Source organism: Strigops habroptila, chromosome 6 (genome assembly GCF_004027225.2).
Source record: "Strigops habroptila isolate Jane chromosome 6, bStrHab1.2.pri, whole genome shotgun sequence".
Classification (NCBI taxonomy): Eukaryota; Metazoa; Chordata; class Aves; order Psittaciformes; family Psittacidae; genus Strigops; species Strigops habroptila.
The window spans coordinates 65,241,858-65,256,197 of record NC_044282.2 but is presented as its reverse complement, the minus strand read 5'-3'; the positions used below and the strand labels follow the sequence as shown (position 1 = coordinate 65,256,197).

The 14,340-nt window shown below is 39.9% G+C and overlaps 1 protein-coding gene and 1 long non-coding RNA gene across 9 annotated transcripts in view; one reads left to right on the top strand and one right to left on the bottom strand.

Moving 5' to 3' along the window:
* VPS54 (VPS54 subunit of GARP complex) overlaps positions 1–14,340 on the top strand; it is a 51,474-nt gene that overhangs the window by 22,347 nt on the left and 14,787 nt on the right. For 7 of the 8 annotated variants that reach the window (XM_030489070.1, XM_030489073.1, XM_030489072.1 and 4 more), the window contains 9 exons: positions 2,295–2,421; positions 3,416–3,523; positions 6,517–6,572; positions 8,342–8,438; positions 8,923–9,260; positions 10,908–11,037; positions 11,494–11,675; positions 12,340–12,452; positions 13,706–13,769. In XM_030489070.1, coding sequence (XP_030344930.1) covers positions 2,295–2,421; positions 3,416–3,523; positions 6,517–6,572; positions 8,342–8,438; positions 8,923–9,260; positions 10,908–11,037; positions 11,494–11,675; positions 12,340–12,452; positions 13,706–13,769 — 1,215 coding nt within the window. The remainder of the gene's footprint in view (positions 1–2,294; positions 2,422–3,415; positions 3,524–6,516; positions 6,573–8,341; positions 8,439–8,922; positions 9,261–10,907; positions 11,038–11,493; positions 11,676–12,339; positions 12,453–13,705; positions 13,770–14,340) is intronic. The other variant, XM_030489077.1, reaches the window with a different exon arrangement.
* Positions 4,173–13,988, bottom strand: LOC115609219. Its single transcript, XR_003991780.1, has 3 exons — positions 13,976–13,988; positions 13,554–13,558; positions 4,173–4,249 (listed from the first exon to the last, which is right to left on the bottom strand). It is a non-coding gene; the product is annotated as an uncharacterized LOC115609219 (long non-coding RNA).

Here is a 14,340-nt window from a genome sequence, read left to right as displayed (position 1 = left end):
GTACCTAATTTATTTTAAGAAGAAATTACATCAGTATCTCATTTTTCTAAATAATTAGTATCTCTTCTCATCAAAACAAAACATATACAAAAACTTTTCTCTTCTTGTCATGCCATATGCAGGAAAAAAATGTTATTTGGTTCTTGTTATAGCAAAAAATGAAAGCACCTTAATGATACTGTGAAGTTATAAATCGGTGTCTTTAATCTAGGTTAATATCCCCAGTGATTATATGTATCAATCATAACTGTGATTATTGCTTGCTACTACTATAGCATAGAATTAAAGTTTTGGAGGTTTAGAATTAAAGTTCTTACCTTTTCAAGTTCATCTTTTTAATTTTACCAGATTTTAAATCTACCAATGAATTTTAATTTTACCAAAAAACTCCAAAAAACTTAACATGTTAAGTAAATTACAAGTCCATACTGCCAGATTTTATACTCTCAGTCCTTGTTGGGGTGATGAAGTTACAGTGATTTTTTCACGCAGGTATGCTGGCAAACCACACATTTATACTTTTTATACAGTAAAATACTGATACTTGGAAAAGTAGTTCTCGTGTGTGTTTTTAAATAATTTTTACCCCGCACTCCTAATTTTACATCAGAGGATTGTAGTATTCAGCAATTGAAAGGATGTGATGTGTAACTGGTACCTCTTAAAAGATAGCTGCCAAGGTATTTCACTGGAGTATGAATTAAGGTTTAACTTGTTCCTGCATCTTTCAGGGTGGAGGGGTTTTTTGTTATTAAAGGCTAGAACATCTTGGACAAAATGCTGGCTACTCTTGTTGGATGTTTCCCTACCTGAGGTTTGAGAGGGTAGGTTATGTTGTGCTTCAGTGTATGTAAGCATAGTTACAGAAATAATTTACTGAAGAGATCTCTGTGCTTACCTAAGAACCTTTGTGTTGTAGTCTTGCAGTAAGTTTTGCAACTCCAGTCATTACATTGCAAATAATAATCTTCAGGGTTTTTTTCGGTTTGTTTTGTTTTGATGTGTCCATGATGCTACTGGGTTGGATTTCCTAGAGGGCATTTTTGTTTAAATTAGATATTTGAAATGCCTCCATTTTGTCCATTCCAGCCAACTCTTGACCAACAATTTCCAAAGCAGGCGCATCCCTGGTCGTCTTAAAATTAAAGACATTAATCTGCTTAACTCACATTCACCAAGATTCATTCAGTTCAGCTTAGTGCTGGGCCACAGGGGCTTCTGCAGGGAGGAGCAACCCTGGCATCATCCTTCCTCACACCCTGGCACTGACTTTGCCCTGCGTGGTCTGTGAGGCTGGATGCTATGGGCTTTGCATTGGTACAACAGTGCTCCTACCAGCGAGTCCCAAGACATTTTTGTTGCTCTATGCAAGCTAATGAACCAGCTACACCAGCACTAAATTAAACCCAGTGAGCCATGCAAGTTCATTGTCCCTATTTTGTGTTCAGGTTTAGCTAAAATATCACTGGTCCTGTTAATTCTCGTTGGAAAAGTGTCTATTTCTTTTCTTTTCTCCTATTTTCTTAAAAGAAGCAGCAGTCTGATTTTCACAGATCCTTGGTGCTCGTGCTGTCGGTGGAAGCTGGAAAGCCTGCAGTGTTTGGCATGTCTGAAATTCTCACTTTTAATTTTACTCTGCTAGAAGTTTCTCTAGCTGCACAACTTTTAAAGACTGGTCGATCGATATTTCTGATGTGAGAAATTCCCTTGTGGTTCTGTATGACAACAGTCTGCAAAATAGGCCTGAAAATCTGCAATCCATGGAAAAAGTATTTTTAATTTAGAGTAGCGTAAAAATGGGAAATGTGGAAAGTGTTCTGTGTTCTCTGAAAGCCATTGTATCATTTAAAGCTATTACTGTATCTCAGTCACACGAATTAAATCTGTGACCACATTAAAAGCTCAAATGTTTGAAGTGGAAGAACTGATGAGCTGAGGAACTGGGATAGCAAAAGAAGTATTCCCTCTTTTTAACACCTTTATACCAACAAGCATCAAGTATTCTCAGTTCTGGTTCACTTCACTGGGAAGAGAGGTATGCAACACCTTCCAAAAATAAAGTCCTAATTCCAATTTTTACCCTCCATCATTATTCAAGTCCATATGTTTCACTGCAAGGTGGTGGTGCCTGCCTGGTTTCAGCTGCTCTAAGAAGTGAAAATTTGAGCCCCCCATTAAGCCAGCATTGATTGCATGGAAATTACCTGCTGGGTGGTTATTTTCTTCAACTGTGAACTAATGATTCATTTTCAGGTTGATTATTTAGCTCATCTCTCCATGGCTGTTTTTCTTAGGCATCTTGGCTCACAGCTTTGTGAACTGGAAAAGCTGATAGATAAAATGATGATTGCGGAGTTTTCGACGTACGCTCGCAATGATTTAAATAGACCCTTAGAAGATGATTGCCAAATTCTAGAAGAGGTATGTCTGTTATCGAAATAAACTGATGAATATGTTTGCATCTTTAACATACTTGATTAGCACTAACTAATTCACTCAGGTCCCTAGTAGCAACATTATAATTTCATACTATTTCACTTTTCCCCCTGCTCCCTTTTCTGTGCTTGATAAAATTAAATAACTGTAACCAACCTCATGGAACTGCAATCCAGTCCTACTTTATTTCTTAAAAATAATCAGTCCTCTTTTCTCTGATTAAATGTACTGAGTTCACTTCGTGAACCTCAGCCTGTAAGTGGAAAAGAACATGGACTCTCCTATCTACTTGACTGTAAAATGTCAGCTTTGCGATGAAAGCTGATAGTTGCATGCTGTTCTCATTCTGTCTCCCTATGCATTTATGGGCGCTTATATCAAGCATATGGGTGCCCTGAATACATGCTACGTTTGCAGTATATAGACATATATTCCTCATTCCTCTGAAGATCATAAACATCTGAAGATGAAGCTATTGTGATGGCTTTCTAGCCAGGAAAAGGTTTTTCTGGATTTTGCCTGTACTATTCTTCACTAGTTGCTAGACCCTGTTAACTGTTTAGTCTTGTTTCATCAATGGGTTTCATGAAACACTTAAATATTCCCATTTCTGCCCTATAGTTTCTTCCCACCTTTGTGCTGCAGTGTGATAGCCTCTCACATGTGCTGGTGCAATTGTATTTAGTGTCATTCTTGCTTGGAGTAAGGAAACTCACTAATCTCTAGAAATACCCATGTTCTTAAGCACAAGTGGATGAGCTCAACTGAGGAACAGGCATGAAAGGGGCTGCGAGGAACTCAGATGGTGTTGCCACAGGGGGCTTTGTATAGGCCCTGGACTGATCTAAATATTGTTCACTGAGTGTTTCATACATGAACTTTCTTACTGCTCTGCAATTTCTTAAAACTGTTTCTTGTCCTCACCTTGATATTTTTAGCGTGGTTTTTTTATTTTCTTCTTTTTTTGTTTTCTTGGTAGGAGAGACTGGTATCACTAGTATTTGGACTTCTAAAACAAAGAAAGCTAAATTTTTATGAAATATATGGAGATGAAATGATTATTACTGCAAAGAACATAATTAAACAGGTAAGCCAAACACTTCCAACATATCTGACAAGCTTGTCTCAACCCCTTACAAATTATTGTTTAAGTAGTTAAAGAATATCTCTGGTATTTGTTGGCTGATGGTCTCATGTAGAGCAGCTGAGCTTGCAGACACTAAGGAATTCCTGAAAAAGAGGTCTGTTTGCAGAAAAGACCTTCTGGAAGGAGTAGGCAGCATAAGTACAGCACATCACAGCTTTCTCTATACCAGAGACCATTGCTCTGGATTACCTGGTTTTAGCTTAGTTTTTTTCTTTCTCTTAAGACTTAGCTTTCCGAAATAGTATAGTTGTGTTATAACACTGTGTTTCAAAAAAACCCAATAAAAAACCAAAAATCAAACCCACACCAAAAATCCCCTCAACCCTCTGAAAAACAAACTCCCCAAGTTCTTTGCGTAAATACATAGAAGTTAAAATCTTGTCAGCTGAAACAATTGGTTTCCTAGACAAATGCTACAGTAACCATTGCCTCAGTGTTAGCACAAACCAAGCATGGGCACATGATAAAAGGTTGGGGAAAAAAAGTCTCATCCACACTGGTGTGGATATTTGCCACTTAGGATAGTGTATCTATCTTTTTCAAACCAAAAGTCTTTGTAGATCAAACCAGCTAAAACCAACAAATTAACAAAGTTCAGATGACTTCTGTGGGGGAAATGCATGGACTAGTTTGGGCAGTGACCTGATGGCTTTTGTTTGCAAACAACTTTGAGCTTACGTTTGGTACTTTTAATTTTAGTCATCTTGTTTATTTGTATGTGTATGTGAGGATATTGTGTAAAGGGTGTTTTTCTCCCCTAAAGGTATGTGATTATATCGGGAGTTGTGTTCTGATGTGTTATGAGCTACCTGATTTGTATCTCAAAGGCTGGGAGATAGTCAGGTGGTGGGTTTGCCATCAGATGAAGACACTCTCCTGTCCTCATAGTACAGTATGCTGTTCACAGCTGTATCATAAACCAGATTGGGAGCCTAGCTTTTAAAAATTGGGATTTTCTTTTTTAATTATTATTTTCAGGTTTTTGTTTTAAAACAGATTAGCTCTCCCAATCCACTTCACATTGCAGCCCCATGGTTCTGCTGATCTGGTTGTGGTGGGCATAGATAACATAGGCCCACATTGCCAGCATTGTGGCAGAATTAGAAGGCAGACAGTGATGTGTGTGGCTGCACCACCACTTCTTGCAAAGGACTCAGTGATGATGCAAGTACTTTCTCACTTGACTCCAATACAGTTTAAATTGAGTTAAGCACTTCTGTACCTTGTTCTCTCCCTGCCTGAAAGCAGTGGGGTGCTGGGCCAGGTTATTGCCAGGCTCCCTGAAACGTTAGCAGAGGGTGTGAGTGAACACTTCTTTCTGATCATGCTCTGTTACTGTAAGCCTGGAAAAACAAAGGCATACAGATGTGCTCTGGCCTTCCCATAAGGATTAGCACCAAAGAAAAATACACGTGAATGAATAACACCAGGATAGAACTGTTCATCTGCCCATCAGTCTCTCTTGGCTTTTCACTTACCTGTGTCAGCAATCATAAGGAGATTTTTTTTTCCCTTTAAATTCTTTGTTTAATTGCATAATAGGCAGGTAGCGCTCCTGTTTTCCTGCTCATTCTTAGTCACAGTGCTTTTCCTGTTCTGCTGGGAATATTTGTCTTTATGTTGGATTTTTCAGGTGTCACCTGTGCTCATTAAATAGATGAAGTTTAATCAACCTGCAGTGTAAGTTTCCATTGAATAGGGAAAATAGGATCAGAGTATTTCTGTGTGGTTTGTGCAACACGTTTGTGTTGTGGCCTATTGTCTTAACTCTTAGCTATATTTTTCCTTAATAAGGAAACTGTTTCCTTCCCGTGTCTCAAATGTGCTTCCTGTTCAAATGCATTGCTGGGTGGTTTGGTTAGTAATTTAGTAGCTCTTTAAGGCCAGACAGGTGAAAGAGCAGAGGTGTTTAAGCACTGAACACACTGCATAGTTCAAAACCAAAGTGTGTTTTAAGAGGCTTCTGTACTGACCACCATTATTCAAAACACTGGTAGAATCCATGTAGCTTGAGACGGCAACCCTCAGTCACCGTTTGGGTTGTACATACTCACTTAAAGGCAAGATGAGTTCAAATGCTACTGACTCATTTGATCAGGTTATTTATTGATTGGCATTTGGGAGAAAACTCCTAATCCAGTCTGAATGGAGGTGATTTGTACCTAGGGCTTACAAGTAACGTGAAAAGAGATCAGTGAAATTGCTGTAAAACAGTAGATGTGTTTAGAATGAAAATCCATTGTTCTAGAGACCTGAAGAACCTGGCCAGTTTTGTGCGTAGTTGAAGAGCAAGTGTCCTTTGAGGAAAGGCCACAGCGTAGCAATAAAGATGTGGAGAAATCTAAAGCCAGGTGCCCTGGAGGTGAAGAGGACAGCCAGCGAGCAAATACCATGTCTGCTAGGAGAGCAGTTGAAACTGGGACAGCCTTCACATTTGAAAGCACAGGACTGTAGGTGTGTGCTTCCACACTTCCCTGGTGCTGTTGTAGGTTAGTTCCAAAGTCCTGTATTCAAAGCAGAAAAGGAAGTCAGCCAACATGTTCCAAAGTCAGTCACTTTGGAAGGAGGAAAATAGGGCTTCTAAAGTACCTGACCTAAGAGATGTTTTTGAAACAGTGCTTAGCATCCATGCTCAGAAAAGCAGTACCTTTGAGATGGAGCCAGTGTGCCCTTTTAGTACACAGTTGGGAACATTTTGTTCACCTGTATTTTGCAAATAGATGTTTTTGGGGGTGATTTGGGAGGGGGGTGTCTTTTGGGGGATTTTGTTGTTTTTAGAGAAACAAGTTGTAAAATGATACAAATACATCTTTATTAGTTTACTTCTCCTTATTTAACTTGAGGATTATTGTGTGTGTTACTGAACTCAGCAGCGGTTAGAAAGAAGCTAAGATCTTTTTTTGTTTTGTTTTTTCCCCCTTTAAATTTGACAGTGTGTGGTTAATACGGTATCGCAGATAGAAGAAATAGATACAGAAGTGGTTGTTAAGTAAGTATACAGTCAGATCTTTTGTTTTTTTGGTGGTGGGTGGGAATAGGAGATGGATGTTTGGCATAGATAAATTTACCATTCTAATTTGTGGTTAAATATCTCTATAAGTATTATCCTTCTCTTTCACTTTAAGCCTCTGCTTCCGTCTGCCTCTGTGAGAATATTGTGTATTCCCCTTCTCATTCAGATTCTAATATGACCTTAAACTTACCTTTAAAATAAATACTAAAATTCTGGGCACCTCATTGTATGAAACACAAACTACTGTATTCAGGCATATATCTCTTAACTACTTGAAAGCATTCCCGATTGTCATAATATGGGATTTTGTAATAAAATGTGTCAGTTGTTTCAGTACATCCTACATAAACGAGTATAGGATCCATCCAGAGAAGAGACCAGGCAACTTCAGCCCTAGAACTGGTCCAGCAGGAACCTCACAAAGCCCAGCAAAGGCAAATGCCAAGTCTTGGGAGGAGCAACCCCTTGCAAGAGGAAAGGGCAGAGCTGACTGGCTTCAGAGCAGCTTTGCAGGGCAGGACCTGGTGGAGAACTGTCTGACCATGGGCCAGCAGTGTGTCCTTGCAGCCACAGCATAGCCAGCAGGTTGAGGAACAAGAAAGACATTGAGATCCAGCAGAGGCCACTGGGTTGGTTGAGGCTGAAGCATGGAGTGTAGGAGGAGCAGCCAAGGGAGCTGGGTTCCCCTCCAGCCTGGAGAGGGGAAAACTCAGGGCAGAACTGCCCACAGCTACCCCATGGGAGGATTATAGCAGAGCTGTAGACAGAGCCAGGCTGCTCTCAGAGGTGTGTAGGGGAAAGACAAGTGGCAGTAGGCACATGAAATACGAGAAATGCTAATTGAATCTTAGGAAAAATGTGTTCCTTATAAGGATGGTCAAACACAGGAGCAGGGGCCCAGAGAAGCTGTCGGATCTCTGTCCTGGGACATAGTTAAGCCTTGGCTGGGCATGGCCCGGAGCAGCCCAGTCTGGTTGGACATGCATTGAGCAGGGTTTGGGCAAGACACCTCCAGCGGCCCCTGCAGCTACTGTTTTTCTGGAGCTCTACAATTCATTTGGCTGAGCAAAGGGCTACCCCAGGGTAATAAAAACAGACCAGCTGATAAAGCAAAGCAAGTGGCAGAATCTGCATGGGATTCATACCAGATTGGGAAAAAACTGGACACAGGGTCATTTTAAAGCATTGAATATTTGCTCACCATTCTCCAGTGTTTACTATTCTGCTGTTGGGTCCTAACTGTGTATTACAGGGTTTAACTTTCATTCTGCCAATGACTTTTCTGCCCTCTGCCACAAACAGCTGACTTGCACTTTAATAGCAGAAGTGGTCTCATTGCAGTGCAACAAAATGGCCTTAATAACACAGCTTTTGTAAGACTTGCAAAATATTTTCTTCCTTTTTTTTTTTTCCCCTTTTCCTCACATGATTTGCAAAAATGTTATTAACCCCCTCCCTTGTTGGTAATACACACTTATTCCAGGGAAAAGAACATTATTCCCTGGAAAAAACTAAATGGTAAATGTGAGGCTTTCACTTTTTCAGTATGATCTGGTTTTATATTTGTCTTTTTCCATTCTGCTTGCCTGCATTGTGTTGATAGTGACTGTTGTTCAGGTGATGTCTGTTGTTTTGCCAGATAAAACTCCACACAGTTTTCCTTATATTTACGATATTTTTTATGTGCCAATAGGCATCATGGCCAGTGGGCATTTCTGGTTTACTGAATACTGCTCATTTTTTAGGCTTGCAGACCAGATGAGGATGATGAATTTTCCTCAGTGGTTTGATTTACTGAAGAATATTTTTTCTAAGTTTACTATCTTCCTCAAGAGGATAAAGGTAAGACATACATTTACCAAGAGCTTTGCATAGTTCAGACATGAAATGGAATGAAGCTACTTCTCATTTGAAGTCTTAAGATGTTGGTTTTGCTTATGGAGTTTCAAACTTTTGATTGAAAGAAGGATATGTGAATATCAGCATTCAGGGCAAAAATGATTAGTGCTAACAAAGAGAGTAGTGGGAAGAAGATAATACCTCTTTTTGCATGATTACATCCATTTCAGGCTTCTAGGGATTAGGACAGAACTTTTGTATGTGTTAGATTGCTCCAAATGAGGTTTCTTTCACCATTCTCAGAGACATCTGATATTGGTTATGGTCAGACAAATGAGTCTGCCTCTGAATGATAATTACAGAACAGAAAATAAAGCTAGGATTTAGTTTAGTTTTGTAGGTAAAAGAAAATCTCTTTCTAGCACAAGCTTGTGGCACAGAGTTTTGGGGTGGTTTTTTTTGTAATAAATGTTATGTTTCATTCTAGGCAACATTAAATACTATCCGTAGCGTGGTTTTCTTGGTTCTAGACAAGAACCAAAAAACCAGAGACCTGGAGGACACCTTACAAAAGAACTCTGCTAAGGACAGTACGGTAGACACAGAAGTGGCTTACCTGACTCACGAAGGCATGTTCATAAGCGATGCGTTCAGCGAAGGGGACCTCCCGCCTGTAGCAGCTGACACTACCTCTCAAAGAAACACTTCTCCAAACAGTGAGCCCTGTAGCAGCGATTCGGTCTCTGAACCGGAATGCACTACTGATTCCTCATCCAGCAAAGAGCAAACGTCATCTTCGGTTACTCCAGGGGGAGTAGAGATGATGTGAGTAAATGTGCTGCCTGTCTCCACTTTACAGCGTGTCGGGAGCAAGATATTAGGTACAGGCAGTTGTTTCTGATGATACAGTAGAAATTTTGAGGGAATGTGCTTTTCTAGGTAAGTGCACTGGCTCTCTGCCATCACCCCTAGAGACTACCATGAGATTGCACTGTCCCCTGCTCCCCTTTATTTCATTTATTTGTCTTGTTTTCCCCTTCTATGTGTAGTGGTATGGGGACTGATTGTGTCACTTCTTACAGAAGGAGACCCATCTCCATCTGCTCTGCTGGGGACCCTGCTTTGGTAGAGAGCAGGAGAGATGAAGCCTAGCCTACATGAAAGGCATTGTTCATCATGTCTTTAACAGGCAGAAGCATCTTTGTTCACTGAGGCTATTTTTTTCCTGGGTTTTTTTGTAGGCTGGCAATTATATAAATTCCACAAAGCCAGCTAATAAATAAATAAATAGATAATTTCTAGAGAAAAATCTGCAGTTCATCATCAACTGTTTGACTTGCATGGTTAAATCCATTTTGCTTGTATCCCTGCTGAAAGATGGAAGGTAGCAAGTGGCCTGCTTCCTCTAGCTGATTGGTACTCAAGTGTCTATACCTGTGTGTTGTAGGCAACTGACAGTTTTGATAGAGACCTTGCCCCTCAAATCAAAATGCTGGTTGAAGGAGATAGATCTAAATTAAGTATGTAGTGCATAATACAAATTCAGGCCTCTGTATGTCTAAACATCCGTCATACTCTGGAAGAGAAATGCAATGTGGAGTCTAGGGTTAGAGTGAGGAGCTGGGAAGGAGAAGGGGGTTGGATCTGAACTGGTCTGGAGCACTTTGCCAAGTTTGCTAAAAATATACCCCCCAGTTAGAGCTCTTGAGCAATAATGTTGTTTCTGAGGCTGGTTGCACAACTTTGTTCTGAAATGAACTCTCTTCATCCGTCTTCTGGTTTTCTTTCCACCTCTGCTCTGTGTTTGGAGTAGGCTAATAAAATTACACAGTTAGAACAATGTTAGCCCAGTTGCTGCTCTGCAGCCTCTCAGTTTTTCTCTCTCCTCTCATACTGACTGTCCCTTGAGCAGCCACACTGGACCAAAAGATTATCCTAACTAATCACATGAACGGCAGAGCCGTGCTAACAGCAGGCAAATCACAAAAGGTGTTTTTAAAAAGCACTGACTTAGGAGCATGAAATCTAAAAAGCTAATAGAATGACAATCTATAGATAACATCATGAGGAGTGCAGAGTATATGTTTTAGGCCTTACGCATGCATTGGAAGAAAAATGTGATTTATCTGCCATATGCTTGCAATGCTCAAGTGTTACAGGAGCTGGGTAAATTTTAATATTTATTGTATTAGTAATGGCTATATTGTGTTTTCTCTTAGACCATTAATAGCAAATAGAGCGTGGATTTGAAAGAAAATATAAGGATGTGCAGTCATGCATTTCGTTGTTAAAGGGTCTGACATGGCACTGACAGCAGCTTAGAAGATCCCAACTGTCCCAGCTGACTTTGATGACTAACTCACTGTCTGTATTTGACAGTTGCTGCAAGGCTCTTCCTTCCTTCAGCCTGTGAGCAGAAATACTGGTTTTCTGATAAACTGATGCTCAGCCAATTGATTCTGTCATTTGTAGGATCAGTGATGACATGAAGCTGACTGACCTGGAACTGGTCAGGCTGGCGAACAATATTCAAGAGTTACTTTATAATGCCTCTGATATCTGCCATGATCGTTCAGTCAAGTTCCTCATGTCAAGAGCAAAGGTAAGGAGCATGGGTCAGGCTGCTGTTGGTGTCTCATCCTTAATGAGAATTTACTCCTAAGTTACTAGTTTAATGAGTGAGAGTTCTGAAATAGCAGTCTCAATTGAAATTAAGTAACCTAACCATTCTACAAACTGTTCCTGCTGCCTCAGGCACTTGATCTTAATGCCCAGAGCACACAACCATTAACATATCGTGTCATTGTAAGACAGTGTGGGTTTCTGCTACGTTTTTTCCCTCCCTTTTAAAAATATTCTGACTTGCAGTCTTTGAAGGTCCATACAGATAATTCATATCTATGGCAAGGTAGCTGCTTGCACTGCAGTCTGCCTTCTCTGTCCTATGTAGGGTTAAATAATTTGCCTTTTAAAATACTCGTAGCCCACAGACATGCTGATGAGTTATTTCTTTACATTTCTGAATTTGTCTCCTTACAATGGTTTCCTTTGCATATAGGATGGCTTCCTAGAGAAGCTGAATTCCAATGAGTTTGTTACTCTTTCTCGCTTGATGGAAGGCTTTATCTTGGATACGGAGCAGATCTGCGGCAGGAAAAGTATGTCCTTGCGAGGAGCGCTGCAGAGTCAAGCCAATAGATTTGTGAACAGATTCCATGAGGAGAGGAAGACGAAACTAAGGTATCTGGGTAAAAGATCTTTGTGTTCTTACGTGAATAACTTTATCAATCGTGTGCCAGGCAAACACAATCTCTTGTTGCCTGAAACACTAGTAAGCGAGAACACTGGTACTTAAGAGCAGGGGGTGAAAAAAACTGTATTAAACCCCAAATATTTTCAATCGGTTTAGACTTTTGCTGGGTTTGTAATTTAATTTCTTCAGATTGGATTGTTATACACTTAGAATCATACTTAACCTAAATGAGGACAGTAATTAGCTACAGGAAGTACTCAAGACTGACATTGAAGGGCAGGATTGCTTTGTCTCAGGGGTTAAGTAACATGCATCAAGTCTGTTTGCTCTCCTCCATCAAAAGCTCTTAAAATTCCATCATTTACATGTTACTTCAGTGGCAGTGATCTCATAAGAATCTTTATTGCCTAGTGAAGTCTTTTTTCCTCTGTGATAGATAGAGTGAACAAACAGGCCAACGCTGTGTTTTTCTGTTTTGTTCCTGCCAGTTGTTGGGCGCCTCTTTCTAATGGAGATGAATAGCATAACATTTTGGGCCAGCGGCTTTGTTTAAGTTACTGTAGCTTTGATTCCACGGCATTACAGGCAGGAGAAGTGTCAAGACAAGGCACTTCATTTTCTCAGCCTCCTCTCTTTTGTGTTTATAACTAGCCTACTTTTGGACAATGAGCGCTGGAAGCAAGCTGAAGTTCCTGCCGAGTTTCAGGATCTTGTTGATTCGGTGTCAGATGGCAGAATTTCTCTCCCTGAAAAAAAACCAGCAGGTGTGTATCTTCAGACCTACTGTTAACTGAATTATTAGCAGCAAATGTTGCTAAGCTATTGAATGTTGATGGACGTAATCCGATGTGACTCTTGATCTGTGTTTGCTCGCTGTCTTTGAAACTTCTTTTGCTGACCTTAAAAGAGTATTTATTTATGGAAAACCCATTGAAGTGTTAGCACAGGGAGGGAGCTACTTTTTTCTACGAGTGTTCCCAGTGTAGAGACTTACAGTCTTGGCACAAATTCAGTCTTTCCCCAGAACATACCGCTGAAGTGTTGCAAGGGACCAAGGAGCACGTGTGTGTGCTCAGCCCCCTTGTGTTAAACAAAGCTTGCTCCTTCACATTACTTCATCTGCCAGTTGTTCAAATGAAAGGCAGCATGCTATGTGGCTGCTCATGGAAGTGAAAACTCATGTACATTCAATTATTTACCTTGCCACAGAAACCTCATTTGACCTCAGACAAGTCACATTTTTCTCCTCGTGCCCCACTTCCCTGTGTGCAAAGTGGGAATGGATAATGCATTCTTACTTTGTGGGGATACTTATCCAATATTGCAGTGATTAATGTGTGTAAACAGCTAGAAGAAGAAGAAAACGTACATAGAGGGGAAGGAAAATTGCAGTAGATGAGTGAGAAAGAAGATACAGTAATGTCATGGTGGAGAAACCCTGACCCTTCAAAGGGAATATAGCAGATACAGAAAGTGTGTTACGCAAGAATCACTCCAATTATTGAACACAACACCAAAATATGCTCATTGACCATTGCTCTTAAAATAAGCTCTCGCAGCTTCCTTCAAGAAGATAGGAAACTCGTGGCATCAAATTTAGCATGAAAAACTGCATCAGTAAGAGCTTCTGCTATGAAGCCTGAGGAAGAAGTGGTTGAAGCTAAAATATTAGTATACACAGCAAATCATTTGAGAACGAATAGTGGAAAACCCAGTGACTTTTTCTGCTTTTCTTCTTCTATTTGTAACCTTTTATTTGAAGTTTCTAATTGCATGACAACTGTGGGGCTTTGGGGGGTTTTTGATCTAAAATACTAGCAGATAATACAGTAACTTTACAGGTCATACTAATTATGATGGGTGACCAACTCTATAATAAATACTGTAAAAGAGAGCAGGATTGATTGTAGGTTTTTTCAAGACTTAGCAAGGGAGAACTAAATTTTTAGAAACTAGCATTTTTTGTACTTGTTATTAGTTTAACTCATCCCTTTTCCTTTCTTGCTAAAATACCTAGCTACTGAAGAAAGAAAGCCAGCTGAATTCCTTATTGTTGAAGGACAAAAATATGCAACAGTTGGGTAAGATACACTCTTTTCTCTTAGCAGTGGGTTAGTTGGCAAGAACTTCAGAGTAGAACTGTGATGAATACTAACAGCTTTAACAATCTTTTAAAGATAAAAAACCCCTTCTCCTTCCACAGACTAGTTTCTCTTTAGTTCCCAAACAGTTATAAAACATTGCAAGCTCTTCTGTGCATTAAAATGCTGTTTCTTCTCTGAATGACTAGCCTGAAATTTATGGTTTCATTAGATTTTACTTTTTTCCCCCAATTATTTCACAAAAACACACAGTCATGGAAATAGAGGTTTGTCTTCATAGCACACTGTTGTTATTTCTTGCAATATAGGTTATCTCTGTCAAAATCATAGAATCATATAATAGTTTGGGTTGGAAGGAACCTTTAAAAGTCATCTAGTCCCCATTCCCCTACTAAAATATCTGTCCCCATCCTTGTTATAAGCCCCCTTTTAGTATTAAAAGGCTGCAGTAAGGTTTCTCTGGAGCCCTCTCTTCTCCACACTGAACAACCCCAAAATACTCGAGTCCACTAGTGAATGATTGCTTATCTTGCTCAGGATAAGAGTTAAG